The 21,928-nt window shown below is 37.3% G+C and overlaps 1 protein-coding gene across 1 annotated transcript in view; it reads left to right on the top strand.

Annotated features, from left to right (window-relative positions):
- The window catches only part of LOC121643644 (ephrin type-A receptor 6-like), a 73,150-nt gene that overhangs the window by 16,595 nt on the left and 34,627 nt on the right, over positions 1 to 21,928 (top strand). The window contains exons 3-6 of the mRNA XM_041991176.1: positions 13,175 to 13,303; positions 13,690 to 13,839; positions 13,923 to 14,084; positions 14,202 to 14,430. Coding sequence (XP_041847110.1) covers positions 13,175 to 13,303; positions 13,690 to 13,839; positions 13,923 to 14,084; positions 14,202 to 14,430 — 670 coding nt within the window. The remainder of the gene's footprint in view (positions 1 to 13,174; positions 13,304 to 13,689; positions 13,840 to 13,922; positions 14,085 to 14,201; positions 14,431 to 21,928) is intronic.

Genomic DNA, 21,928 nt, shown 5'->3' with positions numbered 1-21,928 from the left:
TTCGTCTTTTTTTTTACATGTATACTCTCAAAATTTGCCCAGACAAGAACAGGTTGAATTGTTCTACAGGAAATTGATTGATTGATTGATTGATTGATTGATTGATTCATTGATTGATTCATTGATTGAAACCACAGAACAGAACCTTAGTGATGTGAAAGTAGTGCAACTTCAGACAGATAGTATTACTAACTTTCTTACTAGTTCGTCCTTTCGTTTTGTGCTGTCACTGGCTGGATACATGTTAAAATGACAACATAATGCCAAAAAGCAATTAATGTTCTCCGAAAGTCATGACGACATGTTATCTTTCCTATCACGTAGTAGAGCTTTTGCACCACTCTTCTTCAGCTTTTTTTTCTTGGAAATAGCCTTCTCCAAAACAGTTTTCTTTTCTGACTTGATGTCAAATGCCATAATGTCGCTCACATTTAAATGTGTACTGTAGACAGTGTTGGAAAAGTTCAGTTTCTACATGAACTACTTCAAAGTTCAGTTCACACATTTTAAAATAAACTAGTTCAGATCAGATTTAATAATAAAAATTTTTAAATAAGTTCTCAGTTCTAAAACTCAACTAGTTCAAAGTTCTTTTTTTCTGTTGCTGTGAGCTATTACCCTCAGAATACTGGCATTTTCCTATTGTTGCCACCCATTCAGTCCATGCTCGTAGCCAGCTGCAGCTTTCACTCCTACAGTATAAAAAAGGAAAAATTTGGTTGAGTGGTCTTTTTTAAATGAGGAATTCTTAAACTATCTGAAGTAGGAACCGGGCTGAGGTAGGAAACAAAGGATGTACCTCAAAGTGCAATATTTAAAGTGAAAAACATGTAAACATTAGTCACTTTCAATTTTTGTACATGTATTTTTTTCTGACTTTGTCGAAAGAAAAGTTCTGGAACTCAAGCTCTAGTAATTAGTGATGTGTGGATCGATACCAAAATATCGATTCTACATATACAAGCTTTTTATGTTTTGAATCGTTTCTCCTGTTAGAATACCAATATTTTCTGATTTGGGATAAAAATGCAGTCTATTACAAACAGGAATACAGTTGAAAGTAACTTTAATATCAGGATCTTCTTTGAATTATACCCAGTTAGCAGGAACTACTTTTTCTTCCTCCTGCCAAAGTCATATGTGAAATGACACAGCGTGCGGCAGTGCATCTCTCACTCACTTAGCCTGTAGCATCACATGTGGAACTGAATAGCAATGGCGTGATGTATGATTTTTATGGAAAGACATAGAGGTGTTGTAGCAACACCACAAACCTACTTAAACATCTGAGAATCAATTATAACACAGTGTATAATTAAATTAGGAGGAAATTAGCAGGATAGGTGTTGCAAGGATGAGACATGTCACTCTTGGAGTCCTGCAGGCAGGTACTAACCACTATTCAGAGGGAGAAAATGTGGAGCTGTTTGCCACTGATGCTAAATTGTGGGAGGGTGTTTTTCATCTCTGCTAAGTTTAGGTTTTTGTGTTGATGTTCAAACAACAAGAATTCCCCTCGTTCTAAAGACTGTTGCATCCTGTTTTGTTATGTACAGTATTAATGCTGAAATAAATAGTTGTATGAATCCAATTTGGAGTGAAATGTGTCCCTGAGATCAGCTCACATCAATTCAACAGGCCTAGACTTTTTATAAGGATGCTGCAAAGACTGGTGTCATTAAATATTCAGTAAAATAACCATTGTAGTGTTTTTAAAAATAAAAATACAGATGAAAAATAGTTAATAGGATAGAAAAACAATAATATCAATCCCTCTCCTTTGTTTGGATTGATGGTTAACTAAATATTTTATTATGTAAGTGCTGACAAACATATGCAATTATTGTGGCATTTATATATTTATTCATGCATTTTAACGTCATTTCAGTATGAGTATTCTATAAAAATGTAAATACCTCTTTTTGTCCCCTCAGTGCAGCCTGCTTTGAAATTGATTTTCCAAAAACTTTTCTGTAAGTATCGGTATTGCATGGGTATCACGATACTGGCTTGTATCTTCCTTGGTATCAGATCGGAAAGAAAATGAATGGTATTGCCCATCACTTCAAGTAATGTCTAAAAACATGCTCCTATTTGCATTTCAATTCCAAACAGAAAAAACAAAATAAAAAATATCCCTGGTCCAAACTGAACAGACCTCAAGTAAAGTTTTATTTTAAGTACTTTAACTAGCAGCTCTGGCTGTTCTGTAATCAAGTCTACAACATGTTACAGTACTTTTAACTTTTTAAATGATTTCCTCCACACTCTTCATTAATAGGCATTAATATATGACGGCAAGCCAGGGCGGGATCAGCCAGCAGCAGCTTTACACGTTTCATTTCGCTCTGGTCATGGAGCAGAGGCGAACGTCTGCTGCTCTGACTGCAGCTGTGAGGGCTTTTGGATAGGGGAAGGGACAGAAGTACTGATCATTGAGAAGAAGTAAACATGCTACACATTTCCAAAAGTCTCCAATAACACCAGAAAAGTCTAGATTTGTTGCTGGTTGCTTTTTTAAATAGAGTCATTAGATGGGTCTGAAAACTCAATATATCTTGAGACCTGTACCTGGAAAAAAGAGAACCTCACCCACCAAAATCCATCTTATCATGATTTAGTTTGAACTTTAAACCACTGTGTGGTCTATTTAAAGTGTAACTACACGAGAGGTCGAGACCTCACATGTGAAGATAAAAAAAATCAGTTTGTGGTGTGCTCCGATAATATAATCACAGAACAACACACACATGATGACGCTGTCCTGCAAGTTCTACAATCTAGTCCTCCGAACCGGACAAACACTGAAATGTAGAAGAATCATAGCAACAACCGGAAAACACAACACACAGCATGGAAGGGGATATATAGGACGAGAGAATGATGGTGGTCTTGGAAATATTGCTAACAGACAAATGCAGAAATGAAAAAAATAACAGACTGGAGACGGCGTGAACACAGACTTTATTTACTTCCTTGTTCCCCAGACAGTTCGCTGATTGGCTACATTCCATGCTGCGTCACCAGAATGCACGAGTCATCGGCGTTCCTCAGAAATTGTCTCTGAATTATTGAACATGTTCAATATTCCTGATTGTCGGCTACAACCCATTTTGGAGCGGATTATTGGGACAAATCGGCTCGTAACGCACCACAGACCAAGTGATGATTGGACAGGGAAATCTCACAATGATCGGGCATTTGCCATCTGAGGTCGGGATGAGGCAAAATCGGGACAAAAACAGCCCAATAATCGTTGTGTGTACCAGGCTTAAGAATAAAGGCTGGTGTTACTTTTACACCTTACTTTTGAAAGAATAGAAGTCTGAAACTAGCAAATCTACACCATATGAGTTCACATCCCTTCATATGCATTGGTGGGAGTGGTTTTTTATGCCTGCAAGTCAAGGACCCATCTGTCTGCATCTGGAGGAAGAGGCTGTGGGGTTTTTAAAATTTTCTCGTGACGAAGAGAACCTCTCTGTGTCACAAAAAACATAACCTGGTTTTACCTTGTAGAAGGCGTTATGAGCCATGTTTTACCCACAAAATCCCGTTTTTGAAATTCCCAAAAAATATTAATTTTATCAACATCATATGTGATTACAGCTCAAAAAAAAACATTTTTGGGTGCACTACCCCTTTAAAACCCATGAAGTGATGAAGGGATATAAATGAGTATAATAAGACATTCTGCAGACATTTGTGGGTTTGATAAGCTATTCCTAAAGCTTAGGATATGAGGTTGTTTACATGTTTACATACAATGAATAAAGATTTAAACAATCCACTAAAATATCTTGAGATTAAACAAATGTAATTGTAGCATGTAACAGCCCTTTTTTATGACAATTTGCATAATTTGACACGAGATGATTGCTGGATGTGCTTTAAGGCTATTATTATAAGTGTAATAAATCCTTTGATCCAAAACAAATAAATAGTAGCAAAATACTGAGATCATTTTAAGGCTGAGTACAAAGTTACTCCTCTCTTACACACAACCTAAACAGACTTTATTTCTTTGGGGACCAATAATACCATTAAGTAGTTAAAGAAATACACGGCAAAATGCCACCTGGAATCACGCTGAATCAATAATTCATCAAAACTACAGAGATTTTATGATATTTTCATAACACTTTCTTCCCTTTAGTCTGACAAAGACAAATTGCCTTGTTTCAATCAAAACATCAAACCTCTGAGTCAGGTTGAGAGTCTCCGCTGTTGTTGTTCAGACATATTCTTGTTTATGCAGCTTTATTGTGTGTAAGTTTTCATAACTTGATGCCTCAACATGAAATATTAACACCCTGACCAAAATATCACCCGAAAGGAGAAACATCCACAGCTGTGTCTGTGCTGTGCAATTAATGCAAATTATAATTTGTGGTGCTATTTAAATGCAGGTGATTTGTTTGTAACACTAGGATTTACATCCCACTTTAGCCTCTTTTCAGCTGTGTTAAGATGGCAGCTAATAGCAAAATCTGTTGGGGAGTTAGTTGAACTGGAAATGACCTCAATACATGAATCGCTTTTTAAGCTAAAGAATCATCTGTCATTTTCTATTCTTTTCTGCATCATAGTCTACTGTTGAAACTTTCAGAACCTTCTTCCATGGTGAAAAGGTTTAAGAAGATGTCACTGTCAGGCACCATCGATGCAATGCAATATCATGAGAGATGGTGAAATACCAACTTTAGTCCATAGAACAGTTTCATAACAAAGCCTGCTGTTTCCTTTTCTTAGTTCTCTACAGCTGCTATTGTGCTGTTGATGACATTTCCTGTCTCATTGTGACACAATGACATTAATACTCATAACTAGCTGATGTCAACAGTCAACACTGTTGACCCCCAAGTGTAAAATTGCAATCAATAATCTCAAGTTAGGCATTGCAAGTTTGAATCCAGAAACAATTAGCAGCCATTATTAAACAATGGCTTCTGTTTTGTAATACAGTGCTGCCCTATACAAAATGTGATATAGTAAATGTGTGTACTACATGGTTTCTGGTTAGTATTATGGTTTATGTAGCCTATTGTCTCCAGAAAATTTACAATATGATTGTTTAAACTTGTGTGTATGTCCTTCATGTATTCTTTGACCTTTTTTTTTTTTACTACTTTGAACACATCACACAGTTTTTTCTTGTAATGCATGTGCAAATGTACAAATATGAAACTTGTGATCATTCTTTCACACCTACTGTACCTCTATTCCAGGGGATAGCAGGGGATGTTAAATCTCTCACAGAAAATAGAGTTAAACAAACAGCCGTTGATTAAATGTAGACTAAAAACCTCTAAACTGAGGCACTCAATAAATATCAGCCCTAGAAAAAAAGAAAGAAGTGAAAGGACCTGTTTTTTTTCTCACTTTAGTAATCTTAGCTTCCAGGCCATCATTGATTTTAAAAGATGTTCGTTTTATTTGCAAGTTAAAATTTACATCTGAACTTCTTTCAGTGAACATCTTTGATAACTTTACACTGATTACATTCAGTGGCTGTCAAAAACTTCTCTCAGGAGTGTGGACTTTTGTAGCTATAAGCCAAAAAAAAAAAAAAAAAAACGTGTAATAACAATGTCTGGACATGTCTGCAGGCTAATAAGGCAACAGCTTCTCAAGCTGTCAGGGAGAAGACTGAAGTGTGTATTAATAAAGTTTGTGAGAACGCATTACACTAAGACATGATCAATTTGTCAATTGACATTAAAAGCAGGAACACAACTTAACCTGATGGGAAAGAGTCAGTTCTGAAGCCTGGCCTAGACAGGATGTGAAATAAACATATTCTGATTTATATGCACTGAGTGTAGCAGCTCTGTCCAAATGCTCTGTCCTGTTTCTGAGTGCAAGGAAAGAAACAGCAGTTCAGGGAAAAGAAAGCAACTGCATCCATAGTGTTGATGTGCACCATGCAATTTTACTTTCTTAATAAGTAGTTTCATGGTTTCTGTGATTGTTTTCTTTTTGTTTTGTTGAATTGTTGAAGCACATGCAGAGTTGAGTTTTTTTACACAACAGCAGCCCTTTGACTTAACCAGGCTGTGTACTTTATATAACTACATGTAGCAAAGCATGTTCAAGACAGAAAGAAATACACATTTGCAAAAGTATTAAAGAGTTTGGCCTTATATGACCCAGATAAGCTCCAGCAGCCTAAAATAACACAACAGTAGCATTCTGACAGATTCATGTGGCTACCACAAGGAATTAAAAAAAACTGACTTGATGCTGATGCATGTGTCATTCCTTCTCAGATTCCTCATTTGTCCCTGAAGCTCATCATATACAGACAATGATCAGGGAGAAGAAATTAATTAGGTCTTGGGGACAGTGCACCTGAACAAGCAAAAGTCAATTGATGTTTCACAGGGGCAGGTAGTGCAGGTGTCATTTTAATAATATAGGTTTCCATTGCTTCTTAGTTAGCAAACAACATAATGCGTCATTATACCAAAGTAAACATATAGCTCATCACAGCCTTAAAACTAAATTAACAATGAGTATTTTTATGGGCCAGTTTCAGAAAATGTCTCATTAAACTCTCATGATACAAAACTAGTATTGAGTTCAGCACATTAATAAGTTCCACACCTTGTACTGAAAGCCTGGTCTCCATCTGCTGGGCTGGGGACTAATAGGGAGAGCGATTAGTAGGTGCATATCTGATTGCTTGAGAGAGTGTGATCTGCAGCTCATCTTTCAAACTCCAAGTGTTTGTTTTCTCTGCTCTGAATTATGCTACATCCCAAGGGTGCATTTTCGAAGACTGAGGCAAGCACGGTGACAAATCACCATTTTCCCTTGCTTGTATGCATAATGGAACTCCAATTATTTAACTGTGATCATTTGCAAACCGGAAACAGTTTTTTTTCTAATCTGTTTCTTTCTTAAGTTAGTTTTTCAAGCTCTTCTAAGGAGGGCAGAGAAATGAGAATGTACACTGAGTGTGCTAAAGAGACTCCTCTTACATCAGAAGTTTGAGTCTTGCTATAAGATAGAGTTTCTTTTAATGATTTTTACAGCACATCTGCTTTTATGTACCAGTAAAACAATTTTTAACAATGACAGGATGAAAAGCATGTGGACTAAAGAGATTCTACTGTTTTATACTTCAGTAGCAGATGTCATTGAATGTGTTTTAATTTGACATTTTTTGCAATGTTAACAGAGTATAGGGAGAAAACCCAATGTGAATTAAATATCTCAGTATCCAGTTTTTGGATAGGCACCACATTTTGAAGAGACAGTGATTTTGAAAAAATCTAAATCCCTGACATCAACCATTATCAACCACCTACAAACAGTATGACACCCACCATCTTGTAGCTTGGGAACCAGATGACGGCACCTGTTTTTGTGTTAATCTTAAAAAGACAAGTTTGAGTGTTTACAGTGTTAATACCCCCTTTTCTTGATTTCTGTTGAAGTTCCTTCACATCTGAAACAGATGTGTTCTGTTTGTGAAGTCACTGTGGGAACTCAGAAAGAAAGAAAATGATGATTGTTGCAGAGGGGCGAAACATAAAATAAATGTGGACTTGTAGTGCTTTCTCAAACCTAACTGAACTGTTTTGTGCCTAAACCAAACAAAGAGCAACATAAACCAAAAATATTGTAGAAACAAAGTACAGTATAGAGGTAACATGCCAATCAAACTGCAGCATCCTGATTGGGATTACTATGAATTAGATGCTAATAAAAGGGGGAACCCACTCTATTGAAATGTGATGCTAAAGGTTCCTGACAAAGGGCCAGTAAGTGATAAACTAGGTTTAGAGAATTATTTGTTGTTGGGGTAATAATGCAATCTAATCCAGTTTAACTGAAGAACAGAAGAGCTTGATGGCTTTGTGAGTTAATGAAAGTGGATGTCTTCCAAATAGACATTTCATGTCAAATGTATTGCAAAATAGTTTGTGCGATGAGCTACAGGGAATAACTCACTTCTGTTTTGGGACATTTCATGTAGTAATTTATATATTTAAATGAACCTCTGGATTTGCTCTGATTATAAAGGAAAATATACTGAAAATATTCCTAATTACAGACGACCAAGTTCACTACACAATATTAAAGCACAATCACAGTATTTTCAGTAGGCCAGAGTTTCGAATGAAAGAAGATATGATTGTGATTAAATAATCATTTGGCCCTTTGGGTGTCATACTGAGATAATTTACATAGCTTAATTAATATAAGATTAATTGCATTTGCACACTCCAGTCAAGGTTAAAGTGTTATTTAATAATTTTTAATTGAGAACACTCTACCACAGTTGTTTCAGTTTCATGTATGACTCTAGTATCCATGTTTGCATTTTTTAAATGTTCACATTTCACATCTAAAACAGGATGGTTGTAGAATTATTTTTATTGAACTTCCTATCTTGTAGATATAAAAACAACAGATTTACATAATGCAGAAAGTAGCATGGTAGAGAGAGAAATCAATAACCACTCAGAGAGTGTTTTCTGTGTAGCAACAAATACTTTCTCATGACCACCATTTGTTAGTCTGTGACCTGGAAATGATAGTGTGCAATCACAGAGGAAGCTTCAATCTTCCACTTTCTGAAGGAAGCTTGGAAAGGGAATGCTTTCAGAGGAAGATTTACTGGGAAGTCCCTTTCCCATTTAGTGAAAATCTTCAAGAAAAATTCAGAAGATGGATTCTGGAAAGACAGCGTTTCAGACCAAAAAACATTGTTATAGGCTGTTGTGACCTCTCACATTTGGAGTGAAACATGTTGAAATAGGGAATTAGAGTTCTGCAGTTTTCAGTATCCTATAATGACTTTTGCACCATCCAAGAAGTCTTCTTCCAAGAAGTTTTCTGCCGTATTTAATCTATCTATCTATCTATCTATCTATCTATCTATCTATCTATCTATCTATCTATCTATCTATCTATCTATCTATCTATCTATCTATCTATCTATCTATTTTTTTTAGGTGAACATTGTCTGTTAGGTGGTTTTCTTTATGGTTGAGTTAATGTGATAAACACATCACGAGAAGCAGATCAGTATGTATCACAGGAATAAATTCTGTTGTTTGTTTTTGTTTAGACTTTTGAAATGATAAAATCATTAATTACACTTTGTGAAGTGAGTGACAAATTCAACAATTGTAATTTTCAACTTGCTGAGAAAACCAATTTAGTTTGGTTGCATTTGCATTTGCAGACAGGAGCAAGAATCCATTTCCCTGGCATCATTACAAAGCCAACAGCCCAATGTAACACCCACTTCATAACAGCATAAATTTTATGGTTTTGTTTACATCTTTTTTTTGTTTTGTTTTTTTACTACTGCCACATATTTCTAGTTTAATTTGAATTAACTTTAGATGAAGATTAGATCATAACATATTATTTATTCAAATAATTTTAGAATCTTCTTCAGTTTTCCAGATTTTGTTTTGCTCAGACTCAATTTGAAGTCGATTAATTATTTTTTGTTTCCCTTTCTAATTAAAATGCTCTCACAATTCCCCACAATACCAAAAGGGTTTCTAGTTTTGGAAGCTTCTGTGCTTTATTTGCACTGAAAACAGACATCAATATATTGAATTTACAGAAGAATTCAGACTATGCATTATAAATCTCCAAATGGAGATCATGTTGAGCCCTCTATTTGTGATCCCAGAGATATTTCCACAACTTGACAGGAGGAATCCACCTGTAACTCACTGAAGTGAGTGCACATTATTAAGAGATCACAAACCTGTGTGTGTAAGGTCTAACAGTTTATGGTGTATGTAAAGGTGAAAAGAAGTGTGGGGTGGTTTCAAAAGTCTGTTTGACAGACTCGTGTCAGGGTTAAGATCTAAATGACAGATCAGTTTGAAAACACCAATAGATTTGTTAGGCTTTTCTAGGCTTTATGGGCTTTGGCCAGGCAGGTAGTCAACAAATCACTGACTGAGATTCAGAGCTCTTTTGTTGGGATGGGGGAACATTATGGAGGGACAACTATCAGCTCAGTTCTTCTTTATTATGAAACTGTTACAGTCTTTTCATTTCAGGACCACTAAAAGATAACATTTAGGATTTTTCAAACTATTATCATTCATATTTATTTTTTAGAACAGTTTTTAGCACTTTACTGCAGCCGTTTCTAACCAGGGGCAACAGAAAAGCAGGCTATAGAGCTGGACAGGTGGCCAAGGTTGCAAAGGCCACATCTGAAATCTGACCCCTAGGTGCCACCTTGGGTGGTTGACAGGTCACTTGAGGAAGGGGAAAGAAATGTCTTTCCAGACCTACACGAATCACCAGTGTTACTGTACCAGTCTGAAGTAAATTTTAAAATAGTTTTCTAATTAGTCAACCTTTACAAATATTGACACCTTATAGATGCTCTAAATGGCACGGGGGTTAAAAAGCCAAAATAACAAGATTTTAGCTTTATCTTCTTTTAACTTGAGGAAGTTTTGTGCCATCCAGGATTGAACCTCCTTCTGACAGCTCACTAAAACCTCTACGCTTTAGGGGAACATTTGAGTCATTTGCATATCAATGAAAAAGGACCCCATGTTTCCTAAGGACGGATTTACAGCAAAAAGAGGACTGGACTAAGGATGGACCCCTGGGGGAACCCACAAGTAAAGACAGCTAAAGAGGAGGAGAAATCTCCTACCTTAACAAAAAAGCCTATGTTTCTTAAAGATGATTTAAACCATTTTAAAACAGTTCTCCAGCCTAGAAATTAAGGTACTATGGTCAGTGGTATCAAAGGCAGCACTGAGATCTAAAAGAACTAAAATGGATGAGTCACCAGAGTCCATAACTAATAAAAGATTGTTATACTTAAAAAAAAAACATGTAGATTCAGTGCTGGGGAATGCTTTAAAACCAGGCTAAAAACATCAGAAACTCCAGTCAGATTGTTTGGAGCTGGGTAAGAGCAACCTTCTCTAACAGTTTTGAGAGAAAGGGCAACTTTGAGATTGGTCTAAAATTGGAAAGGGCCATATGGTCCAGGCTTGGCATTTTAATAAGAGGCTGAACAACTGTACACTTCAAATTAATACAGACAGTTCCAAACACAAGATAGCTATAATTATAGCCAGGGGTGACTTGGACCAACAACATCAAAAATGTGTCCAGCGGTGTCCAAACCACACCCTGAAGGATTCAGGTGGCTGATCACTTCGGATTTAAAGGAAAGGGACTCTGGTTCAGAGTGATCGAAAACAGATGAGCACATAGAAGAGACACAGGGCTCAGAGGCAGAAAGCCTAATTTATCTGATACCATCAATTTAGTCAACAAAAATGTTCTTACAGACTACTGGAGATCCTGGAGGGCAAAAGAAATAGATGGGTTGATCACATCATTTATAATATTAAATAAGACATGAGTGATAATTTACTGAGATAAAATTTGGCAAATATTTAGTTTTGCTGTCTTGACAACTTGCTAATAAGCTGAGAAAATCTCGTAACATATCAAAAGACACCTGTAATTTATCTTCCTTTCATTTGTGCTAATTTTTCCTACACACTTGTCTGAGGGCACAGGTGAAATCATTAAGCCAAGGTTGGGTTTTGGATTTGGAGCACTTACTTTTGTAGGTTGAGAAGAGTTGAGAATATTTAAGCAGGTGATATCAAACAAAGCAAGGAGGAGGTCAGCAGCCATGTGTTCTGGAGGCTTGTCAAGAAATACTGCTAGACAAGATTCCTGATAGGCAGTGGTTAAAAGTTCAGGAGCAGCAGAAGTAATCATGCGAGAGCAACATACAGGCAGATGAGCTTGAACAGACCGACAAAGAAGAGAAATCTCGAATATTACAGGAATGTGGTCAGAAATTTTTTATTTTTGATTCAATGGGCTTTTGTTCGAACACACAAAACAAATGCTACTTTTAGATGTTTTTTAGAAAAAAAGTAAAGGAAATGTAACAATACACAATCAAATACATCAAAGAAATTACATTTAAGAAAAAAACAAACAGATTATCAAGCTTGAAAAGGAGCAGGATGAAGTAACCACTGCCCCTCTTACTAATCACAATATACTCTATTTAGACACTAGCTACGTTTACATGGACATTTTATTTTATCTAACGTATTAAAATCAATCTGATTGGAGATTTCAGCTGGCATGTTTACATGGGTACTAGATTAAATGATCTGATCAGTGGTATTTACATGATGGACAGATTCAATACGATCGTAACGCTTTTGACATGTGCAGTGCTACTAGCTGGATAGAAAAAGTGTTGTTTTATTAATTTTTTTTTCAGCCTTTTAAATGTCGAAATGTTTAATCCTTAACTCATTTAGTTTCTAACAAAAACTTTGTATCTGCCACAGTCCCATTTTTGTAGTCGCCATTGTTCAAGTCTTCACTTAAACTCATTACGTCTCATAACCCCCACGTGGTTCAAGTATGCACACTACATACACCACAAAACAATCGGAACGAGTGTATACATGGTTATTTTTTCCTGCTTATCCGATCTTAAAAAGGTTTAACCCACTCCTCTCAATCGGATTGAAAATTATTTCCAATTCACTGTGATATTAGGGTGGAAATCAGAATGCAAAATTTTCAGCAAAAACTGTGATTTATAATGCTATAAATCTATTTACCATCATCTTTAAAGAACAGAAGCAAGTATAAAAGAAACACATGTATTCTATGTATCATATGCTCTTGACTTAAAATCACATGTGTAACTGTCACAGTCTCTGCTGCCCATGTAATGCCACAGGAGAAGTTCTGTCAATAAATGTTAGGGCTTTTGAAGCTCTGATCATCACACCATTAAAGTGGAGCAGACAAATGAGAGAGTCAGGCTGATGCAACAGCTTGAAAACATTGGAGAAACTGACTTGGTGTCTCTCAAGTGTCATATTTCTATAGAAATTAAGTTTCACTACAAGCAAAAGAAGGTGCAAAAGTTGGATTTTCTTTAACAGCTCTGAAACTAGATTGTGCATTTGTGTTTTCCCTAAATGTGCTACATGCAGGCTAGTATATATTCATATATAAATAGGTGTAAATATTGGTCAGTTCCTGTCATTCATACTAGTTATTATTGTTATTATTATTGTCTTGAAGGGTAAATACTTGTGAAGAACCTTTCTTTTTATTTGGAAGCAGAAACCTGAGTGAGTATCTAAACTTTTGCATGACTGTATTCTTACAGTGGGACGCTATCACGGAGATGGATGAGCAGAACAGACCTATTCACACCTTCCAGGTTTGCCATGTAATGGAGCCAAACCAGAACAACTGGCTGCGGTCTGGATGGATTCAACGACAAGCTGCACAGCGGGTCTGGACTGCCTCACAACTCTTCCTCAGATGTGTTTGTGTTCAAAAACCTTTGTCTGAAATCTGTATAAAATAGAAACAGTCTTGAAGTAGGATTTGTGGTTGGGGACATTGAGAAAGTGGACTAACTCTTTTGAAAGAAGTCAGAAAACCTCACAACCAATCATGACAGCAGTAAATGTACAAACAAAAAACAAAGAGAATTATATTTAACTTTCATGGTTCCAGCTCAGTTTATGCCACTACAATAAATTATAAATGAGAAATGATCTAAGTATGGAAGCTAGGTCAGTTGCTCTGAAAAATAGTTTCAAGACAGATTTAATTTTTAAAACCCCCTAAAAAGGCTGTGATTTGGTGTATTTACTGATCAATATTTTGACTCAGGTATATGTAGAGCTGCGTTTCACCCTGAGAGATTGCAACTCCATTCCTTGGGTGTCTGGCACCTGTAAGGAAACCTTCAACCTCTTTTACCTGCAGACAGCTGAACCACTTCCTGCAGGGACACGCTTTCGACCCACTGACTACGCCAAGGTTAGTTATTGGATTTTGTGAAATAGACTTCTCAGTTGTTATCCTTCAATAGAGTGAACAAAGTGTTTGCTGTTGGTTTTAAGGTGGACACCATAGCAGCAGATGAAAGCTTCACACAGACAGATCTTGGTGATCGTGTTCTTCGCCTCAATACTGAGGTCAGAGAGGTGGGACCAGTGACACAGAAGGGCTTCTACTTGGCCTTTCAAGATGTGGGAGCTTGTATTGCCCTTGTCTCTGTAAAGGTCTGTCAACAGGGTGGTTCAGCTAATGTTTGCTTAAAAGACAGGCATGAAATTGCCAATTTTATGTCCTCAAAAGACCAACCATACTTCAACCTGTGTTTTTCTCTTTCATGTAAGGTATTTTACAAGCGATGCTCGTCGACTTTAAGGAACCTGGCAGTGTTTCCTGATACAGTGCCACACATGGACTCGTCGTCTCTGGTAGAAGTGAGGGGTGCATGTGTGGAGAATGCTGAAGAGAGGGACACACCTAAACTGTATTGTGGTGCTGATGGAGACTGGCTAGTACCACTGGGCCGCTGCGTCTGTAGCATCGGACACGAGGAGATGGATGGCCACTGCCGAGGTAAGAAGTTGCATCAGACATTTTTGTTTGTGTGAGTTTTTGTGTTTGGGCTACTTTTAGAACAGCATACTTCACAAATGGCTTAGAAAACTGCAGATACAGAGAAGGAAACATAAACAGAGAAGAGAAGAGAAGAGAAGAGAAGAGAAGAGAAGGCATTGCATCACACTAACAGATCTCTAGGGCCTTCCCTGTGATTTGCAAGAGTTTGAGTTTACTGAACTGATATTCCCTCCTCCTATTCTTAGATTCTGCATCCTTGTCAGATCCTTTCCATCCACATTTCTCTTCATCACTTTTCGGCTCCACCTCGACTTATCATCTTCTCTCCTCTCTTGTCCACTTTGTTTACTCTTCACTAACTCCCCTTTAATTTTTATCCTTTCATTTCTTCCCTTTAAATCACACTCTCAATATCTCCCCTTGCATCTTTTTTTGCCAGGAGACTATGAAAAATGCAAATAGGAAGTCATTATATGAGTCGCTCAGAGTTTTCTGACATTTCAGAATCATTATTTTAGCTCTCAGGATGACCTCTTCTGAATCAATTATGCTCAAAGCGGAAAATAATTTATTGTCCTATGAAGCTGTTTTAGGATTTGTGTTGTGTATGTCTGACCTTTCATAAATATTCAGTGTGGAAAAGTGCAAACATCCAGCCACTTAACATTTACAGTACGTGCAAACATTAAAATCTAAAAATGTTGAGAAATACCACAATGCTGCTGTGCGTGGCTTTTTGAGGCATTTCTTTTCTAATTAGTCCTATCAGCATTACCTAAATGTGGCACACTGGGAGCTGAGCAGATTAAGAATAATTTAAAGAAACTGTTGACTTGTTCCAGATAGTCTCTGGCCTGGTTTCTAGCTTTCTGGCTAATTGCTTTCATTTGTTAGTTTCACAGATAATTTAGCTTGCACCTAGTCTTTTCTAAAACTCCCCCAACCCCACTCCTTCATTCCGGCCTAACTCTTGTAATTAAAGCAGGAGCCAAATTGAGCCACACTGCATGATTACAATTGAAGCGTCCTCTTTGTTACTCACCACATCTTACAGACTTACAGCAGTCTCAGCTGGCTGGGCAGATATTTATGTAGTACCCCTGTGGAGATGTGGTTGCTCAGGGTAATACAGAGTGCTCCAACATTCATTAGTAGCTGATATGTAGGACAGTCTGTAATATCTTCTTTATTTGCTCCTTGGGTGTAATTTTCTTCTTATCTTCTTCTCTTTCATCTGCTTTTTATTTATCTTTTCGCTCTCACTCACCCTCAATCATCTCAAGTTAAACAATGCAGAAGCCTGTCAGGGGAGATTACCGATGAGACGGCAGCTTAGGAGCAGCACACTCAGTGTCCCTCGTATATGTCCTACATCTATACTCTCCATGTTCACCCCCTTTGGCTGACAGTAGTGGCTTCTCTTGATGGTGCTGTATTTGCAGCAGCATCAACTAGATCTTGGCAGCCGCTATAGTGAATGGGTCACTAAATTTTATAGTTGTGACCCACTTGGCACTGAAGACAATGTGTGCTTATCTATTTTTTCAGCAATACATAGCCTATATTCCTAAAATCTACTAATCTCACACCTTGTAGCAGCTAAATATGTAACAGCAACCAATTAACATAATACCTACCCATAACGTAATAATTTTGGCAGGTTTTAAATGTAGCTAATAACTTGTTAATAATGATAAAAAGTTTTTGCGCCAAAAACAATTAGATTTTGCTTGTTGGCTTGTTATTACAAATAAAAATAAAATCCGTTAAAATGTGAAAATGTAACAACTAAAGCAAAGATTTTGTACAGCATGTTCATTTGAAATTACTTTTGTCAGTAACTAATACTCTAACGCATTACTCTTTAAATAAAGTAGCTCACTTACCATTACCATACAGTGTGTTTGTCCATTACTAACTACATTTTGGCCAGTAGCTGTGAGCTTCTTCCAGTGTATAGCAGTGATGCAGCACCCCATGAGCAGTGTTGCATAGTTCTGTTGTTGGCTTTTTTTTTTTTCAGTCACCTAGAAATATCGCCAGTCGCAGGTTATGGGTTTGGCGCCTTGTTGTTGTTACTTACTTGGGCTTTCTCTGCTCCCTACGTGAAGCCCTTCTGATTCTCTCACAGCTGTCCATAAAGCAATAACTTCTGGATGTGGAAAAGGAAATGTGAACTCAACCTTGTTTTCAGGAACTAGTGCCCACTGCCTCGTTTCCTTGGTTACCGCGGGTGTCCGAATCAGTCCGCACCTACCTACACACACACACACACACACGCACAACTTTACCTGACAAGACAGCGACGATGCCTTTGAACAAAAAGGAAATGTGTAAATGAAAATATATAATAAAGAGCAGGAGAAAGACTGGAGGGTTCAACATGCAGCATTTATTTAATTTCTGAGCAGCTGTTATATAACATTTTATTTTATTTTTTTTTTCCAAATGATCTACTGGCCTTTCTTAAATAAATTGTGTTCTGTACCAAATTTAACTAAAATGTTGCTTTTAACAGTAACACATTACTTTTTAGTGCAAGTAATCAAAAAAGTGAAAGAGTTACTTTTTTAAATAAAGTAACTAGTAACTGTAACTAGTTACTTTTTTCAGTAACTAGCACAGGGGTAGCCAACGTTGGTCCTCGAGGGCCCCAATCCGGCAGGTTTTCCAGATTTCCATGCTCCAACACATCTGACTTAAACTAACAAGTCATTGTGGAGATCCTTATAGGCTGTTGGATCTATTTAATTTGAGTCAGGTGTGCTGGAGCAGGGAAATCTGGAAAACCTGCCGGATTGGGGTCCTCGAGAACCAACGCTGGCTACGCCTAAACTAGCACAACAGTGGTTACAGAGGTGGACTCGGGTCTAGAGAACACAAATTCAAGTCAGTGGTGTGCCAACAGAGGTGAACCAGTCTGGGTCCCTGACAAGTCCCTTAACCCCTAGTTGTATTTTAGGGATATGTAAAATGCAGAAACTAATTACCCAGTGGGTTACACGGAGGTGTGGTGGTTAGCACCACAGCCTCACAGCAAGAAGGTTGCTGGTTTGTGTGCAGGCTCAGTGGAGATTCAAATAGGGGTCTTTCTGTGCATGTTCTCCCTGTGTATGCTTGGGTTCTCTCCAGGTACTCTGGCTTCCTCCCACCATTCAAAGACATGCATGTTAGGTTAGCAGGGTTTTACACCAGGAATTACACCAGGGCTTTTAGGGGAGTCTTATTGTTGGGCATGCACCGCGACTTTGCATGTCACATGTGATTACTACCAAGAAACCCCTCTCCTACTACTGTATGCAGCAATTGTTTAATCAGAAAAGGGAATGGAGAGCTCTTTTAACAACCACAAAAGGAAGCATATCAAGCGATCGTATGGATGCTCGCAGCACATGACAAACAATGCTGCTGTCCATGGTACTGAAGGAAACAGAACGGATTATCTTTATTATCCTGTGAGGGTAATTTGTTGTACAGCAAGCAGTAAAAACAACCAGTCAGTGCACAATCACACAAACAACAATAAATATCTAAAAGGACTATGGTATAAAGATAAAAAAAAAAAAAATAGAAAATAGAGCTACTTATTCAGCTTATTCAACAAGTAGGCTTGGAGGGAATTTGCACATGAGTAGTTTTTTGTCTCTGTGTTGGCCCTGCGATGGACTGGCAACAGGCTCCAGTGTCCTCGTGACCCTGAACTGGGCTAAGCGGTTTAGAAAATTAATGAATGAATAATGGCCTAATTGGGATTAATAAAGTAAACATTGTTATTATTACGATACTGTCATGACTTTGTCATGAATGCTTTTTTCCTGAATTCAAACACATTCCACTAAGTGTTTTATCTACATCTATACATGACATTATAAATTTACATACACAAACAAATAAACATTATTCTTAATTAATATTTTTGTACAATAATTTTCTTTTTCACTACATGTCACATTCACCCATTCACACACACACACACACACACACACACACACATATAGTACATGGGAAGCCTGGATTTGATCCACCAACTTTCTGGTGGTTAGATGATTGCTCTTCCTCCTGAGATACAGCCGCCCAAGAAGGCTGCATAGTTTGTATCGATCCACTAAATGGATTTTTGATGAGCTAACTGCACAAAAACTGGGGAAAAACAAAAATGAGCTCATTTGGCATAATAAGAAAGAGGTTGGTCAAAATGTTTTGGCTTAACTGTGTGCTTTTAGCTTGGTTAACAGTAATTAAGATCGGTGTGTCTATTCATTTTTTTAATAGGTTTTTCTTGCAGTTATTGTATGACTAATCAAAATATGGGTCTTACCATCTGACAGTGATTTTGAAAGAAAATTTTCAATATTCCTTCAAAGTAGCGTTATGTAACTTTCTGACCATAAAAAAAAATGTTTTTCTGACCAATTTTGATAGTACACTTAAATTTATTATGAACATTCCTGGAGCTGTTTTTGCTCTGCAGCGTCCCGGGGCTGAGGACGCTGTGTCACTTTACAGCGTAATTTTGCTTTATGGTACCACGTCACACACAAGCATCTCGAAATCAACACACTGACACTTTTAAATGCACTGATACAGCCAAGGAATTCATGAGGACTTCATTAAAGGAAGTAAGAAAAGAAAGAGAGAAAGTGACAGAGAAAGACATAATGCAAGAATCAACATCAGAATGACTTTTTCTGGCCAGAGAGAGCTCAGAGTAGAGATAGGATGCAAAACCAATGCCAAATTAACTGTCACTGGGGGTGCTTCAGTGAGAAAATCTGCCAAAGTTAAGTCATGCAGCTTTAAGATTCTAATTTCTCTGGGTTACAACTGTAGTACAAAAAATGGTTAGCTTATTATCCCAAGTAATATGGCATTGATTTGCTTTGTGGTAGCCACTGATGTATTAAAAAATGTCCTGTAAGAGAGCGTTAATGTTAAATTCTCAAACACCATCTTCACAGTCATTATTATTAGGTTAAAAGGAATGATCAGTAGGAACAACACATCATGTTCTCATAATTATTAATTATTTATGGCTTTAAAGATTTATGGCCAATCTTTTTTTTTTTCATTAATAATTTCTATAGGTTTGACAGAGCTTATGCTGTGGATAAAGATGTGCAGTTTGCAAGTAGTTGCAGGAAGTTTAGGCGTGAACTTTCGATGACTTCTGCTTTCTCCTCGTTTTCATTTTGGAACACTGCTTCAAAGGGTGCTGTGATCAAAGCTGTCTGAGAGGCAGCATGGGGAAAAAGCAAAAGAGGGAGAGAGGGAGCGAGGGGAAGAGAGAGACAGAGAGAGAATAGGGAAAACCCCAGCGCTCCAAAATATAAGCAGAGCTTGGCACTAACACGTCCATCTTTCTCTCCCAGCTGCCTAAACAAAGGCATCAGCGCTTATCAAACCCTGCTTTCCACCCCAACAGCATTCTACCAGACTGTTCTGACATCTCAATCGAGCACTTTATTATTCTATTCCTTTCATTCAGCATCAGCCACAAGAGGATTACTCAGAGATAGGCTGGTTATATCATGACCTAGATAAAGCAACATCATAGAGCTGATTCTATTTGTTCCTCATTCTTTCGTCACAGCACCATATTCAAAAGGAGGCTTTGAATTGCGGGGGAAGCTAATAGAGATGTCTTTCCAAATTTCATTTGAATCAGAGCAAATACTCTGAGACGAGTAAATACACACCCCTCAGATAAAGGATTACACTAAGAAAATCAGGTGTGTTTCCTCCAAATTAGGTAATTGTTGCTATTATGCTGTCCTGTTCTTTTCACATAATTGAGACCATTTAGTGGACCAACCTTTTTTCTTGCTTCCTGTCTTCCATTGTTGACATGCCTATGTCACCATCCTACTGAAATTGAAAATACTCACTGATGGCTTCAAGCTTGCGTGCAAAGTTGTGACCTTATCTTTAGGTAAAATGGAATAATAAATAAGGAAATCAATACATCTCTTAGATATAGTAGAGTTCCTGTGCTCCTCTTGTGTCCATTAAGAGCTGTTTACTCTGACCGCTTGCTCACCGCAGCCAGAGCATCACTCATTCTCTGTGAACTTCCCATCTGCATATCAAAGCTGAGATACCAGCCAGGGTAAATATACTCTCTGGCACCATCTGTTTCTGACAACATAAAGCCAAGAGATGCCTTCCAACCCCACACGCCTTAACTCAAAATCACTTAGTATGCCATTACATTTATGCAATATTTGAGGTAGTAAGGTGGTTTGCTTGACCATTCTTCTGTAGGCTACTGACTGAAACTCAATTCTTGAGCCTTGGCTAAAAAAAAAAAAAAAAAAAACCTCAAGTCAAAAGGCTCTAAAATTAATCTAATGTTTGAAACAAGTTGCCATGATGGATTAATCCTAAAGTTGCCAGACCATCACAAATCAAATTACCATGTGTAATTTAAAACAGCAGAACAGAACAGATCATGGTTTACTCGTTAATTCATTCTAGAGTCGGGGACAAAGCTGTTTTCGTTCTGGTCGCGCAGGCATTGATTAACCTTTAGTGTGTCCCAGATGGGAGTAGTTTAACAAATCATGTGAGAGATTTAATGTTGAGACCATATGGTTGGTGTTAATATCATAAAGTTCAGGAAATCAAGCCTTCTGCATTGTATATGTCTATATCTATATCTATCTATCTTTATCTCTCTCTCTCTCTCTCTATATATATATATATATATATATATATATATATATATATATATATATATATATGTGTGTGTGTGTGTGTGTGTGTGGCCCCATTATTACGTGTTTCTGCTCATTTAAAATGTCTGTGTTGAAAATATAAAATCCTTCTGACTGATTTCTTATGAAGTCTTGATTGAAATCCTCTGGGTATTACCTTTATGCCCTTGTATTGCTTTGTCTGTCTTATTGCTTGCATATTTACTTGCTCATTTAGAAATTATTAACCCACCCACATTCATACTCTGCATTCAAAGGCAAGTCACAGTGCAATACATTTTGCAGAAAATTAGAAAACTTCAATATTAGTGCTTTATTCTTCACTGCTGAAGTAAGTCTGGAAATAAAGAGGCAATCTGCAATGGTTTTGCCATCTTCTGATAAGCCTTTCTGAGAAATGCACAGAGAGAAAAGCAGGAGGGCAGATGGGAAAAGAAAATATACTGGAAGAAAGATGAAAACCAAGAAAAGGTGAAAACTGAGGCAGAGCAAAACAGTTAGTGAAATATTGAAAAGATAAGGAAAGGTGAGTTGGCTGTGTTGATGGAAAGAAAGAAATGGGAAGGTGAAATTGTTGTCGGGTAGTCGAAAGTGAACCAGTGTAAAGATGGAAAATTGAGAAAACCTCAGTCAGCAGAATGCACAGTTTGAGTGCAGAAAGGTTTTAGAGTGAAGGCAGGCTGTAATTATTTTATTCCTTATGCATTATTTGGATGATAATAGCTTCCAAATTAGAATGAATATATTTTGCTTAAGTTTGTTCAGACATTAATAATTATTTA

This window comes from Melanotaenia boesemani, chromosome 1 (assembly GCF_017639745.1).
Source record: "Melanotaenia boesemani isolate fMelBoe1 chromosome 1, fMelBoe1.pri, whole genome shotgun sequence".
In the NCBI taxonomy this organism is placed as follows: Eukaryota; Metazoa; Chordata; class Actinopteri; order Atheriniformes; family Melanotaeniidae; genus Melanotaenia; species Melanotaenia boesemani.
The sequence above is the reverse complement of the archived record's forward strand: the minus strand, read 5'-3'. Positions and strand labels throughout refer to the sequence as shown.